Consider the following 14,232-nt stretch of genomic DNA (forward strand, 5'->3'; position numbering starts at 1 on the left):
GTGACTACCGAGTTCGTTCACACATAGCTCAATGCCTTTTGAGAAAGAGCCCCCGATCTGCAGCTTCCGATCTGCAGATAGCTCTTTGTTACTGCCTTGGTTTCGGTGTGTTGCAGGATCAGGCCAAAGCGCTAGAAATTTTACACCGAAGCAACCACGAGCTCCAGACTATCCAGGAATTAATCGATAATCCGTGCTCAATCAACGACTCTTCTAAATCACCTCTACTATCGGACTTGACTGTTATGGGGCAGCTTCCTGAGTTGCACTTGGGCAATGTCTACCTAAAACAAGGGAAATTGGAGGAAGCGGAAGCACAGCTTACGCGGGACATGAATAATTTGACCAGTATCTATACTACCGAGCATTCCCTTACAACACAGTCGATGAATATGCTCGCGGGCCTTTATGTGCCACAAGGCCGATGGAGAGAGGCGGAGAGGTTGCAGGTGCAGGTGATGGAGACTTGCAAAATGAAGCTGGGCGAAGATCATCTCACCACAGTGACGGCTATGCAAAATTTAGGCTTGACGTATAGCAGCCAGAATCGGTGGCGGGAAGCAGAAGAGTTTGAAATGCAGGTTGCGGGGATTCGCAAGACGAAACTCGGCGAATATCATGCCTCCACATTGATTAGCTTGGGCAACCTAGCATCAATACTTCGGAAGCAAGGACGGTTGGATGAAGCGGCGAGGCTTGAGAGGCAGGTTTTGGAGGGGCGCAAAACAGCCCTTGGGGAAGACCATCCACATACGTTGCTCAGCATAGGAAATCTAGCATCAACATACATGGAACAGGGCCGGTCTGAGGAGGCGGCGCGGCTTCAGGTGCCGCTCATAGCAACTTTGAAGCTGAAACTTGGTGAAGATCATCCGAATACATTGACCAGCCAATCTATCCTGGCGTCAATATACCGATATCAGGAACGATGGGAGGAGGCGGAGAGATTAGATTTACAGTTGGTCGAGGCTTCCACAACGAAGCTTGGTGAGGATCACCCCTCCACCTTGATTAGAACTTGCGATCTGGCGTCAACATACAGAGGACAGGGCCGTTTGGAGGAGGCGGCGCGCCTTGGGGAACAGGTGCTGAAGATGAGTAAGATGCGACTTGGTGAAGCCCACCGTGATACGCTCGTCACCATGGCCAACCTGGCATCGACTTATGATGATCAAGGTCGGTGGGAGGACGCCGAGAAGCTTCAGGTGCAAGCGATAGAGACACTGAGGAAAAGTCTCGGGGAAGATCATCCTGACACGTTAACTGGCCTTGGTAATCTAGCATCGACATACCAACACCAAGGCCGATGGGAGGAAGCAGAGAAGCTCCAAGTACAATTGATAGAGGCTCTCAAGGCGAAGCTTGGGGAAGATCACCCGCACACGCTACTTAGTTTACGCAATCTAGCAGCAACATACAAGGCGCAGCAGCGCTTCGAGGAGGCGGCACAGCTCAGTGCACGAGCGATGGAGATGGGTGAGAAGAAGCACGGAGAAGATCACCCTGATACGCTGACCAGCATGTCGGACCTGGTATCGACATATATAGACCAGGGTCGCTGGGAGGATGCGGAGAGACTAACGATGCAGGGTATAGGGATTTTCAGGACGAGGCTTGGGGATGGTCATCCCGACACGTTGACCAGTATCGGCAACTTGGCACAAGCATTTTATAGTCACGATCGCTGGGAAGAGGCAGGCAGGCTCTACGCACTGGGGTTGGAGATGAGCCGCAAGCAGCGTGGAGACGATGCTTCAACTACGCTGACCATGATGGGCAACCTGGCGGCGACATACCAGGGGCAGGGCCGGTGGAAGGAGGCGGAGGCGCTGCAGGTGCAGGTCATGGAGACTTGCGAGGCAAAGTACGGAGAGGATGCCGACCACACGCTGATCAGCATGGGAAACCTGGCACAGACCTTGTGGAACTTGGAGCGGCACGAGGACGCGAGAATCATGATGAGGCGTTGCGTCCAGCCACTGGAAGCAAGAATAGGTGCCAGCCACCCAATCTGCCTGTCTGCCAACGAGACTCTAGCGAAGTGGGAGGACTGACTGGTCTTATGTATTGAGCATGCGAGTACGCATTGACCGTGTGACTACTCCGTATAGGCTGGTATATATGGAGGACACTCGAAAGCACATGCTCGGTTTCTACGTGATCGTTCCGCAAACCACCAAATACAGCACCCAGTGAGCAAGGTGCATATGCTCTGCCAACACACTTCATAATGCAAGCAGAGACAGTCGCTAGCATCGCGTCATCCTACGTTCTACGCGGCACTCGCAACCCCTGGTGGCCCAACTGCGCTACTTGGACGATCCTGCTCACGCTAGACTCGTCAGAGACCAACAGGCTCGTGAGTAGTAATAAGCCATGAGCCACCGTTTGTTGACCTTTGGGCCCGGGAATCCTGGCCTATGCCCTGGCGAGAGTTAGTTCCAACGGGCAACGACTCGGCTAGTGCCAACCGTGCCACGAACAGAGTATGAAAGGGTTTAATGTAAGAAGAACCGTTTAAAAACGAACCCGAGGCAAGACGGAGATTTACACTAGCGATATTAGTGTCTTGGTGGCGGGATGACTCTTGTTCTTTTAGTGGCCAATGAAGTACGTTTAGTTGAGATGGCCTTGAGATCCCCGAGGCTAAATTATTAATCCCCGCAAGGGACTGGATAAGTTGTAATTTCGGCTCGCTCTTTATTTTATTCTCGCTCCAATAATGTTGCTTCGCAATGAAATCAAGTTGGTCGAAATCAGGTCAGTTTCAAAATATCTCGTCACCGAGCTCCGCCCCAAGTTCTACTTTGACCGCTGTACCTCGATTTGATCAAACTGCGCACGTAAGCAATCACCAGTTCGAGCTTCCTGCAGGCGCCGTGAATAATTGCGTCAAGTGGTATCCATCTCCGTTGTTGAGCGAAGCAAGCGCAGTCCTTGTGAGTGACAGCAGAGCCACACGCTGGGCCGAAACGCACATTCTGTTCTAGCAGTCTCTTCTATGCTCAACGTCTATGGTAATTGCCGGCAAATGCAATTGACTTTTTATACCCGAATCTATCAACCCCCTCTTGCCCCCTTCCATCAAGCTCCCTCGCTTTCCACCGTCGGGTTTAATACGCAACAGGAGTATCCGCTTGGGCTGATCCCGGGCCTCTGCATTGTTAGCATCCTCCATACCACGCAGGTTTGCCACCCAACGGCCCAATCTACCCAATCCAGGTCAAGGGTCTCAAGGGATCGCTGCGGGGGGGGCTTGTCTGTCGCCTTCTAGGACGAATGGTGGATGCAAACTTGGCACAGGTACCGAGACCTGACTACTACTTATGTATTTCTTCCATCGTCGGCCCCCGTCTTTTCGGTGGCGCAATTTCCGTTGCATTTGCGCCGTCTTGTCTGCCTTGCCTGCCAAGACTTCCTTTGGACAGGAACGAGTCCACAAGGTAAACACCAACCATATTTCCGTGGCCTTGCTGAAATTAGCCAAAATAGGAGATCTTGTCTAGGGTCGTGGTCACATGCACATCCCTTATGCAACCAGGGTCAAACCTTAAAATCTGACTTTACCATAGTGACCAGAGTCCCCCTTCCAGATTGTTCCTCCCAGGTTTCGCGAGCCTCTACCGGGGCTGTCCGAATACCTCGTCCGAGATAATACTGGTACTGCTTCTTGACCTTGGACTTGCCCATTGTGAAGTTTTACAGACACGAGTGGTGGCTAGAGCAGGTTCATGACAGGATATTTGTTCAGTGCCAGTTTACCTGGTAACGTAGTATTGGCATTGCAATCGTAACTGAGCGCCGGTCGCCGTTTGAAATAGTTGCTGATGAAATCAAATAACACGTAGAGCGCTCTCTCCTCGCGACTATGCCAAGAAATAAAGCCATCGTGAATCCAATCGTGACCTCTCGATCCAAAGAAAGTGTACTTTAGCCAAAATCAACGGTCATGAAATCTAAACACCGGACACTGGTGCTTATATTCATCTGAACCAGCGACTTGGGGCTGAGCAGCTACCGAGGGCTAGTATTAGACTACCGTCACGCCTCTCTTCCTGACCCCCTCCTGCCTAAACAAATACAGGTGATTCCCAATGGCGGTGCAATGAATGATCCCGCAAGGCCCAAGTCTTGAGCATCAAGCTTTCGTGGCTGTTGAGCGCAAAAATGTGCAACGCCTAGAACGACAAGCAGGTGGATGTTATCTCGGCCAATTTTCGCAGGTTCGGCGTTCTGTTGTTACTGACAGCGGCACTAATCATAGACCCTGCGTTAGTCAGTATTCTAGACCTGTTTCTAGCCTCCTTTCTCTTCGCCACCTGCACACCGCTGCTATCCATCTTCGCCCCTGCTCTCCTGCCACCAAGTGCACAGGACCGCCTTCCCCACGCGGCTTCTCTTCCTTATTACAGATGGCTCTGCCCTCCCGATGGCCTCATCAGGGGTATTAGAGTTTAGAGTTTCCATGACTCATGCGTTTCCATCGGCCATACCCATGTCGCAGCCCACGTTTCGAGTTCTCCCTACGAGCCGTGTAGTTCTCGCCCCCCCCCCCCCCCCCCCCCCCCCCCCACCCCCCCCCCCCCCCCCCAGCCCAGCCATCATCGTGTGTCTAGGATCATGGGGGAATTCTCCTCCGTAGATTTGCATCCCAAAATAATGCATGTCTTGAACTCTCCAACGTCGCTTAACACGCAAGCTGGGAAAATTTATACAAGAAATTGGAGGCTCTCGAGTATCAGCGGCGGCACTTGTTTCTTGGAACGAGCTTTTCCCCCTTTCTTCCCTACCGCTCGCGGCGAAGCCTTCCATAAAGAAGTATCCGTAGTTGGCGTCCCAGCTAACTGCTTACAGAAGTAAAAGCAAAGCCAACGTGCCCAGCATGTAGTACATTTACCCCAGCTATGATCAGGCCGTACGAGGGGTTCTCAAGATGGCTTCGCTGCGCTTTCAACGGCTCTAAAGTTATAACCAGCATGATGCGAGCCTTGGGCATTGAGCACAAGGGTCAAAATTGGCCATTTAAAGTCATGTACAAAAGAAAGAATCGGCCTGAGAAATTGTTGTTTCTTTCGATCTGCACTCTCCACACAAGGCCGACTCGCTCAAACACAGTCGAACACCTCAGCTTCCGGGGGTGTCATGCTGTCCAAGGACAGGGATGGGCGACCGCCTTCCTTTCAAGCGGGGGTTTCGCACCGTCCGGTTACTTTCATCTTCAGGGATATACCATGTCCTCACATCTCAAGGATCATGCTTGAATAGCTCTGTTCAATCATCATGCCTCAATGCCAGTTCCAACTTTTGCTCTTGCTTCCAACTTCGGCAGTTTTTCGTAGTCTCAAAATAAGCCTCGAAGGCTCTGAAACCCTCTTTCTCGTAGTTCCTTCCAAGAACCGGTGCCTTACTCGTATAAAAAGGTAGCACCTAGGCGCCGATCACTCTAGAAATGTTTGTTCGTTGGCACGATTTTTCCTTCTCAAACTGTCGTTTTCGCATCTTCTCTGTTTTTTTTTGTTCTTGCAATGAGTATCTTTCTGTCTCCCGACTTTGTGCTGGAGGAGGTGACAACCTCGGATCTGATCATTGCTTCTCTCACTTGGGGCATCACTCTGGGCATTGGCTGGCTGACGACATGGAAAGCCATGAAACAAACTATCGGGGTCTATAAACGCCATGGTCTTGGTGTATTTCTCAATGCATACGTCTGGATGATTTGGTTAGAGATTCTCGTCTGCCTCGCTTTTGGTATCGTTTGCTTCATATACCTGCTCGGTATCATCCCGCCGAGGTAGGCTTTCCGGGGTGTTTGATCAACTTTCATTGGTAGATGACGTGGCGCTGACAAAATCACCTCTTTTACAGTTTTGCATTTTATTTCTGCATTCGTACGTCATACAGTGTCTTCTGATCAATGCCATTGTTTATAGACTAACATGGTTCCACGCTTCCAGTCACTCTTTGGGCTTTACAGGTTGGTCCAACTCTCGGTGCTAACTCGGCCCCGTCCGGCCTCTAACTCGTGAACAGGTCCAGTTTCTTCTTCAAATCATCATCAACAGATGCGCGCTCCTTCTAACAAGCAAAAAGCATGCTCAGCGTGTAAAGATTGGCGTTGCTGTTCTGATTACAGCAATCAATGTCAGCGTGTATTGCATTTGGGTTCCGGCCCGGTTGCAGGTTTCGGAGCTGTACATACATATCAACGAGTACTGGGATCGCGCCGAGAAAATCATTTACCTTGTCGTCGACGCAGTTCTCAACGTTTACTTTATCAGAGTTGTTCAGCATAATCTAGTGGAACATGGCCTTGCCAAGTATCGCAATCTGGTCAGGTTCAACATGTTCATCATCGGTTTCTCCTTGTCCATGGACGTGCTCATCATCTCCATGATGAGCTTGAAAAACACCTTTGTGTGAGTCGAGACTGGTACAAGTACGGGTCGAGCACGGTGAACTAACCCCAATGCGCGCTCTCTTGCAGGTATATGCAATTCCACCCGCTTGCATACATTGTCAAGCTCAACATTGAAATGTCCATGGCAGGTCTCATTGCAAGGATTGCCAAGAGCCGAAACCCCATGGGCCACTCCGAGGGCATGCTGTCCCATTCGCGAACACACGGCACCCAGGTCGGTGACGAAAGCTGCCCTCCTGGAGGTGGCGAGGCAGGGAAAGGAAGGGCTTGGGCAACCGTGACAACTACGGTTGAGATGCATAGCATGAAGAAGGACGGTTCGGTGGACAAGGTGAAGGGGTCTTTTGACTACAACGATACGGATGCCTCGGTTGATTCGGCCGCTTCCTACACCGGTCACCTCGACGCTGCTCACACGATCGCTCCAGACTATGCCTGCAGGGCCGGCAGCGCCTCGAGCAACTTTGATCCGGTTACCGTCGGTGCCGTGTCCGAGACTGATGATCGAAGCGCAACGAATCTGATCATGTACAAAACAAACACTCAGCACATCTCTACGCTTTAGGTGGATGGCCATTCTGTATTCTCCTATATATATGTATATTACATAATAGATATTGTATAATGTTTAATGTCAGCCCGCTTGACACGATGGGACTGAAAGGTTTGAGGTCATGGTAATGTATGCACGACAGCACTCACTCGTATCGCCATCCCAGGCACGCCCATTCCGATGCAAGTCACATATATTACCGTTGCATCTATTCATTTCTAAACACAAGACTGCGCATACGCTACTCATCTATTCGAAAGAGGAGAAAAAGAAATAAAGACCAGCTCTGTTCCTCGCCTCTACAGCAGAAATTCTTCCTCGGCATAGTGCCCCAGCACGATGAATCCTTCGTCGTACCGCCTCTTGTCGATGCGCGCAATGATGGCTCCGTGCGAGTGCCCCGTGTTGTGAATCCAGACCGGGTACTTGCGCCACCCGAGGGAGTCTAGGTTGCGGATCATGTCGAACTGGCACGGCGCCAGGGCCAGCGTGGGCTGCGTCGGCTGGGACAGCCTGCGCTCCCGCTTCAGCAGCTGCCTGTCCTCGGCGTTTACGGTCTGATCCTCCTCCTCCTCCTCCTCGTCTCCCTCGTCGTCGTCGGCCTTGAGGTACTCTTGCTGCTGGGAGCTGTTGAGCGCCTCGTACGCCGACTCGACCTCGCCGCGCAGCTCCTTGATGAGCAGGGGCACGCGGTACTCGTCGGTGCTGACGCCGAGCTGGCCGCGCTCGTGCAGGCGGATGCGCTGCGAGCTGCGCACGTTCTGGACGACCGAGTTGACGAGGTAGGCGGCGACGCCGACGGGCACGAAGACGGCCACGGCCAGCGCCAGCGGGAGCCGCCTCGCCCACCGCAGGCAGCGGCTCCAGACCGAGGACGTCGGCCGCGGGAGCTTCGTCGGCCGCGGCAGCAAGGGCGTCTCCGGGTCGAGCAGCACCTCGGCGCGGCCGGGCAAGAAGTTGGGCCGCACCAGGTCGAGGTCCCGGTACGGGTCCGTCTTCTGGATGCACGTCGTGTAGTAGACGGCGCTCTTGTCGTTTGTGATGTTGGCGTAGAGCGTGTGCCGCTTGAAGCGGCGCAGACCCGACATGAAGATGGATTTCGGGTCCGCCATGACCTGCAGGAGCGGCCGGTCCGTGTCGCGGAAGCGGTCCGTCGTGAAGAGCTGCTGGCCCGACATGGACAGCGTGCGCGCGCCGACGACGTTCCAGATGTGGTTGTGCCAGCCGCGGAGTGGCGTGCGGACGCCGAGATGCGGGCTCGCAAACGTGCAAAAGTTCTATTTTTTTAAAGTACACACGAGTCAGCAAAGAAGAAGAAGAAGAAGAAGAAGAATGTCCGTTTGCCAGCATGTAGTTTCGTCTCGCATTTCGCGCGCGCGCGCCACGTACCATGCACTCGATGCCGTCCAGGATGCCCTTGGCGTACAGCAGCCCGACCGTGTACCGCGACACCAGGCCGCCGAGGGAGTAGCCGATGATGCTGAGCTTGGAGATGCTGCCGCCGGCGGCCTCGATGCTGCGCAGCTCCTCCTCAATCTCGGCGCAGACGCGCTCGCCGCCGCGCTCGATGCCGTCGTAGGTAAAGCTTCCCGTGTTGCGCTTGGCCAGCAAGAGGTAGAGCTCGTCGCGGGAGTACTCGTCGCGCAGGCATTTGGCAATGTTGCGCATGTGTTCGGGGTTGCCCCAGAGCTGTTTACGGGTTTTCGGTTGTCAGCATCATCATCATCATCATCAAAGTGTGAGGCTTGGTAGGACACCTGGGGCGGGAGCTGCGATGACGTACTCCATGGACAAGGACGCAAAGATGGCCAGCCTTGGAGCTGCCTCCTTGAGAATCCATAGTAGTGGGGCGACAGTCAGGTAGAAATAAAAAGGAAGAATAGGAATGAAAGAAAGAATGGCGTTTTATTAGAGCAGGAATGGTAAAAGGAGCGACAAAGGTTTGAAAAGGACAGGATGGCGGAGATGAAGGTAAAATTCCGCCGTGGCCGTCTTAAGCTACTTACTTGGGCTGGCAGGCAATCGCGGCGTTGAGAGGCAAAAGCCGGAGCGAGCGGGCCATGGAACCAAGGGTCCGCCGCGGCCGCCCCAGCCGAGGCACGTTCCTTTCGGGCAGCCAAGCAGCCAAATCGCAGCTAGGTTTGTTGGGGAATACACCACTTTTTAGTTTACCCACCAAAGTACGGATAGCGTGGGCGTCAGTCATCGTTGGACACCGCGCCGATCCAACGTCTTTGCCTGTGTGCGCCAACGTGGTTGTCTGCCCGTCTCCCGTCTCGGTTTCCGCTGCTTATCCCGCGGGACGGCAAAGACTGGGACTCTGAATACCCTGCAACGCCGATGCGTAGCGTATGTGTCCGTAATCGAATGATTTTTTTTTTTCTCTTCGCTGTCAAGAGCTCGCCACCGAGAAACAGCTGCGCATAAGAGGTGTCTTGTATCAAAACCACCAGGGCATAGACATGGGCGCTCATATGAAACAAGAAAGTCATCAACTACGGCCAGCATCGCAATCAATGCTGTACTATCTTACTGCATGCACGCAAATATAGACACGTAGGTTCATGTATAGGCAGTCATGGCCGAATTTATTGATGGCACAAGTACCGTAGTTATATATAAGTATGTAGGTGGTAACTACCCTGTACTGACTACTCACTGACAGGTCTATAAGCCGGGATAAACTTCCTAATCCACCGCTGATAGTGCACCCCACAAGCCAACCAGGTGGAGCCAGGCCAAACGGATAGCGCCGGTCCAAGCTGATTAACAAGCACTCTACTTCAACAGGCAAGTTATCCCGATTGTGTCATCATATGCCCAATTCACGTTCAAGGTATTTATTTATGTGAGCCAACTTTGAAAGTTTTGCGATTCAATCACTCGAATCGCATTCTTTCTTTCTCTCCAAAACTTTCGTCTTCTTCTTCCCCCCAGTACATCTCATCCACTTGTTCCTCGCGAAACACGCATACCAATGAGTCGCATCTTCATGTAAAAAAAGAGCTCCCAAACCCTCAAGCCATGCCACCAAGACACCGAGCACTAACTCGTCTCCTGCAGCACCGGCGCTACGGGCTTCATCGGCGGCGAGGTCCTGTACGGGCTCGCCAACTCGCGCCTCGCCTCCAAGACGGTCGCGCTCGTGCGCAGCGAAGCGCGCGCCGCCCAAATCACCGCCAAGTACCCGGCCGTCGTGCCGCTCATTGCGGACCTGGACGCCAGCGACGCAATCGAGACGGCCGCGTCTCAGGCAGACGTGGTCCTTCGTGAGCACTCCCTTCCATCCCACCCCGGCGGTGGTCATGCCAAAGAACATATTGCGCGTACTGACCCCTCCTCCCCATCCCAGATTTGGCGAGCTCAAACCATGTCGGCAGCGCCAACGCCATTGCGCAAGGCCTGGGAAAATCGCAGAGCAAGAGCCCAGGTAAGGCCATCTCCCCATCCTGCAGCCCAAAGGCGATGCTGACTTTGGCGGTTGCTAGTTTGGATCCAGATTTCCGGCGCGAGCGTCCTCTCCGGCCAGGAAATCGCCGACCACTCGTACGGAAATGCCAGCTCCCGAGTATACAACGATGTCAAGGACGTTGATGAGCTGCACAACATCATCGCCTCGTCGCCGAAACGAGTCGTCGACCGTCTCGTGACCAACCTCGCCACCAGCCAGCCCAGCGCGCGAACGGCCATCGTCTACGGGCCCATCATCTACGGCCTGGGAAGAGGCCCGGCAAATCAGCGCAGCATTCAGATTCCCAGCCTCGCCAAGGCTACCCTGCAAAACGGGTACGCGCCGCATGTCGGCAAGGGGCTGAGCGCCTGGAGCAACGTGCACGTCTCCGACATTGCCCAGCTGATCCTCAAGCTCGTTGCGGCGTCGCAGGAAGAAAGCAGCGGCAGTCAGAAGCAGCAGCACCCGCTGTGGAACAAGGATGGCGTTTACTTTGCTGACGCGGGCAAGATTGTAAGTTTTGTGCCCCTTCCCTTGCCGCGGGGGAACCTGTTTCTGCCGCCATTGTCGCAACATCACTGACGCGTCAATGTTTTCTTATTCTTTCTTGCAGCCGTTTGGCGAAATCGCCCGCAAACTTGCCACGGTTGCTGCTGCCAAGGGTTTCATCGAATCACCCAAAGTCAAGGAGGTCGATGCCGAGGCCGCCGAGTCCATTACCGCACATGCCGCCGTGCTGCTTGGAACCAATGCCCAGACAAGAGCGGAACGGGCCCGCACCTTGCTGGGATGGGAGCCCAAGGGGCCGAGCCTCGACGACGAGATCGAGAGAGCCGTTGTGGAGGAAGCGGCTCGTAGCAACGGCAGTCCGAGATCAAACATATAAAGTACAGTGCCTGTTCTATTTGGAAGAGTTTTGTAAATCATTATAGGGCAAAAATGGGACATCTGCCCAAGGTAGTAACATCGAACCAGCTCAATGTATAATCTTGTTTCTGCTCTCGCAGTGCCCACACTTCCCTCGCCATCTTCGCCACTATGCTGAACGCTGATATTTTGGATGCTTCTCCCACTTGCATGAGCCAATCGTCCAGGCCCTTTCGGAGCGGCGGCTCAATGGCTTCGCACGCTGCCAGGAATACTGGCCAGAGCAACGGCGCCGCTTGGTGTGGTCCATCCGCCGTGGGCAAGCTGTCAAGCACCTTTCGCACCCTATCCTGCAGCATCAGCCCATTGATGTTTTGCACGCGGCGGTAGTAAAATAATATCACCGCTTGATGAAATGCTTCGGTCAGAGGCTTATTGCAGTTGCCACCTGAGCTTGTTGCAGGGCCATCATCGAGTGAACGGTCTGCAATACGGCATTGGGCAGTAGCAGCCTCCCCCGGTTGCCTCCATGAAAGAAGGTTGTGCTCTAAAACCTTTGTCCGTCGGCACAAGTTGGCAATCATGTTCCCGTCGACCTCTGTATCACGTTGCATTAGTTCCTGTTCATTCGCCAGCCGAATCGTCTGTGACAACAAGCCCAAAAGACTCTCTGGCAGTCCATAGAGTTGCGGAAATAGCGATTCCTGCCATTCGCCCATCACTTCAAGATGCAAGTCATCCTGCGCCGCCTCAGTGCCCTTGTTGTCGCTCATGCGCAGGTCCGTTTCTGTGCTCTGGTCTGCCACGCGAAAGCTTCGCAGCTTATGCCTAGATGCTTCCGTCACCAGGCTATACCGTGATCCAGGCCTGGCGGGGCAGATATTTCGCAGGATACAGCCACACGTGCTTTCTGTCAGGATGCGGAGGTATGTGTAGATGTGATGAAGAGTGCGCAGCGGGAGCGATTTATGCAACGCAGGCAAACCCCGTGTACGGATCAAATATTCGGTCTCGAGGAGAAGATACTCTGCCTCGTTGTATTTCGCACACATTATCTAGATAATCGGAAGGGAATGGTTTTAGTTTATTAGTATATGAACACAAAATGGCAAGTGGTAGCCGTACCTCGAGCATGGTCATCGAAAGTAGAGCCATGAGCAGCTCCTCATAGTTTGTCTGGGTGAGCGAGAGTATCTCTTCTTGTATGGCAATTTCGAGATGCTGGCGAGCCTCTTGTCTGTATTGCTCTCCCAGATCGGCCCAGCGGCCAGCGGACGTTGTGTCCCGCGGAGCGCGACGAAAGCAGCTCACCGCCAGAAGTGAATGTAGCAAGGACAATCCAATCTGTTTGGGAACTCGGCGAGCAATCAGGTCTTTGTACGTTTCCTCTGCTGCGGGAAGATGAATATTTCTCCACGGACACATGGTTACATCGCGCCGCGCCGCGGACGAGAAAGAGACAACATGACTCCTGAAGTATGCGAGGAGCTCCGGGGTCATTTCCAACGTACGTCGGATTTCCGGGGGGGCTGCAATTTTTGGTGCGTCTGCGTGTCGAGGGGATGCTGATTCATTTTTTGGTTTCGACGGCGAAGCCGTGTCTCCTATTTCATGTCGATATCTCGGACCACCAGCGTCAGGGGGAGAGTGTGAGCCACCCGTAAGTCTGGTCGGCAGGAATAAAACACCAAACGGACCATGCAATTGGTGTTTTGGCGATCCCTCAGGCTGTCTGGCCGCGGACTGGCCTGTTTCCTCGACCTCCAGCCCATCCAGGGCTTTACCAACACTCAGCCCGCCAAGACTGACTGCCATCATCTCCGTCATGGCCTTTTGCTGCGGCTCTGTTGCTCAAGTCAGCCTTTTCCGCTTCATAAATCGAGATCCCTTTCCATGATTCATACCCGCGAATAGTGCTCGGCGACAAGTTGCATCCTCAAGATCCCGGGGCCGCGGCGCGCCGTCGTTTGTCCACTTGAGCTGCGGCCGGTACCCGGGACACGGCACGCCAAAAGCCTGACACATGCGGCATGCTGGTCGCGTTTCGTCGCATTTGAGATGCCGCTGCCGGCAGGTTCCGCAGCCTGCGAGTGAGCGGTGTCTCTTTGGTTTTTTCTGTTTCTCGCTCATCGAGTGTTGAAACGTGCTCGGTGCTGCGCGCATGGATCTTGCTTTTGCGGTTGCCATATAAGTGTGGATTTGTCAGCCACGTACAAAGTGCGGCGACTGGAGCATACGTAGAGCCAAGGCAAAACGACGATGAAAATTTACAGAAAATGCATTGGCAGCGGATTTTCTCTAGAAATGCCATCAGATTTGGTGTTCAACTTTTATGGCTCTGAGTGACGTGCGCTGCAACCATACGGGGAATCTACAGCAGCACCCGGGGGGGGGGATTTGTATATTGTTAGATTTTGACTATTCTACTCCAGTATAAGATTGCTAGCAGTGCCTTCATTCATTATTCTTGCCTTGTAGATTTCATCCAGTAGACGAATTTTCATCCCAGATACCAGCATGGTCATGTAGATGGTAGAATGTCAACTTCCAATGTCATTGAGCACATTAGTTGATCCTTGTGCAAAAAGAGAAGGCGTTATAATTGCGTAATGTCTTCCATGTTATAGTTGAGCCATCAATATCGAATATTAGTTACCCTTTACCATCGGTAGTAGATCCTTTTCTGCCGTTGTAAGCCGCATCGGCACCACCCACCCCGCAGCTTCTTGGTTCCCCAGATATAATTACCAGCCCATTGACTTATTATTACTTACCACCATTGCCGGGCAGCCCCTCCTACGCAGCTACTGCTAGACAAACTCCAAGTCAAAAAAGGGCGCGCCCATCTACGTAGGTAGCTATCCACTCCTAGCCTCTCATCAACGATACAAAACTGTAGCGATTGGAACGCCATTCCTCCTTCCACATCGCTTTCCTTCTGTT

General features: G+C 53.2%; 5 protein-coding genes across 5 annotated transcripts; 3 read left to right on the top strand and 2 right to left on the bottom strand.

Moving 5' to 3' along the window:
• Window positions 1-1,142: 1,142 nt before the first annotated feature.
• On the top strand, window positions 1,143-2,054 carry V2A60_009625 (ATP/GTP binding protein; the record flags this gene model as incomplete). The annotated part of the gene is made up of 1 exon (XM_083260890.1): window positions 1,143-2,054. One exon carries the CDS (start codon window positions 1,143-1,145, stop codon window positions 2,052-2,054), a length of 912 nt encoding a protein of 303 aa, XP_083117016.1.
• Window positions 2,055-5,525: 3,471 nt separating this feature from the next.
• On the top strand, window positions 5,526-6,983 carry V2A60_009626 (uncharacterized protein; the record flags this gene model as incomplete). Its single annotated transcript, XM_083260891.1, has 5 exons — window positions 5,526-5,791; window positions 5,866-5,888; window positions 5,955-5,974; window positions 6,031-6,416; window positions 6,485-6,983. 5 exons carry the CDS (start codon window positions 5,526-5,528, stop codon window positions 6,981-6,983), a joined length of 1,194 nt encoding a protein of 397 aa, XP_083117017.1.
• A 287-nt stretch (window positions 6,984-7,270) lies between these two features.
• On the bottom strand, window positions 7,271-8,811 carry V2A60_009627 (lipase ROG1 family protein; the record flags this gene model as incomplete). Its single annotated transcript, XM_083260892.1, has 3 exons — window positions 7,271-8,248; window positions 8,361-8,660; window positions 8,755-8,811. 3 exons carry the CDS (start codon window positions 8,809-8,811, stop codon window positions 7,271-7,273), a joined length of 1,335 nt encoding a protein of 444 aa, XP_083117018.1.
• A 1,137-nt stretch (window positions 8,812-9,948) lies between these two features.
• V2A60_009628 (NAD-dependent epimerase/dehydratase family protein) lies at window positions 9,949-11,308 on the top strand (the record flags this gene model as incomplete). The annotated part of the gene is made up of 5 exons (XM_083260893.1): window positions 9,949-9,965; window positions 10,035-10,240; window positions 10,324-10,401; window positions 10,460-10,935; window positions 11,036-11,308. 5 exons carry the CDS (start codon window positions 9,949-9,951, stop codon window positions 11,306-11,308), a joined length of 1,050 nt encoding a protein of 349 aa, XP_083117019.1.
• Window positions 11,309-11,348: 40 nt separating this feature from the next.
• On the bottom strand, window positions 11,349-13,314 carry V2A60_009629 (fungal specific transcription factor domain-containing protein; the record flags this gene model as incomplete). The annotated part of the gene is made up of 3 exons (XM_083260894.1): window positions 11,349-12,344; window positions 12,415-13,133; window positions 13,194-13,314. 3 exons carry the CDS (start codon window positions 13,312-13,314, stop codon window positions 11,349-11,351), a joined length of 1,836 nt encoding a protein of 611 aa, XP_083117020.1.
• Between the last annotated feature and the right edge of the window lie 918 nt (window positions 13,315-14,232).

Source organism: Cordyceps javanica, chromosome 7 (genome assembly GCF_051103115.1).
Source record: "Cordyceps javanica chromosome 7, complete sequence".
In the NCBI taxonomy this organism is placed as follows: domain Eukaryota; kingdom Fungi; phylum Ascomycota; class Sordariomycetes; order Hypocreales; family Cordycipitaceae; genus Cordyceps; species Cordyceps javanica.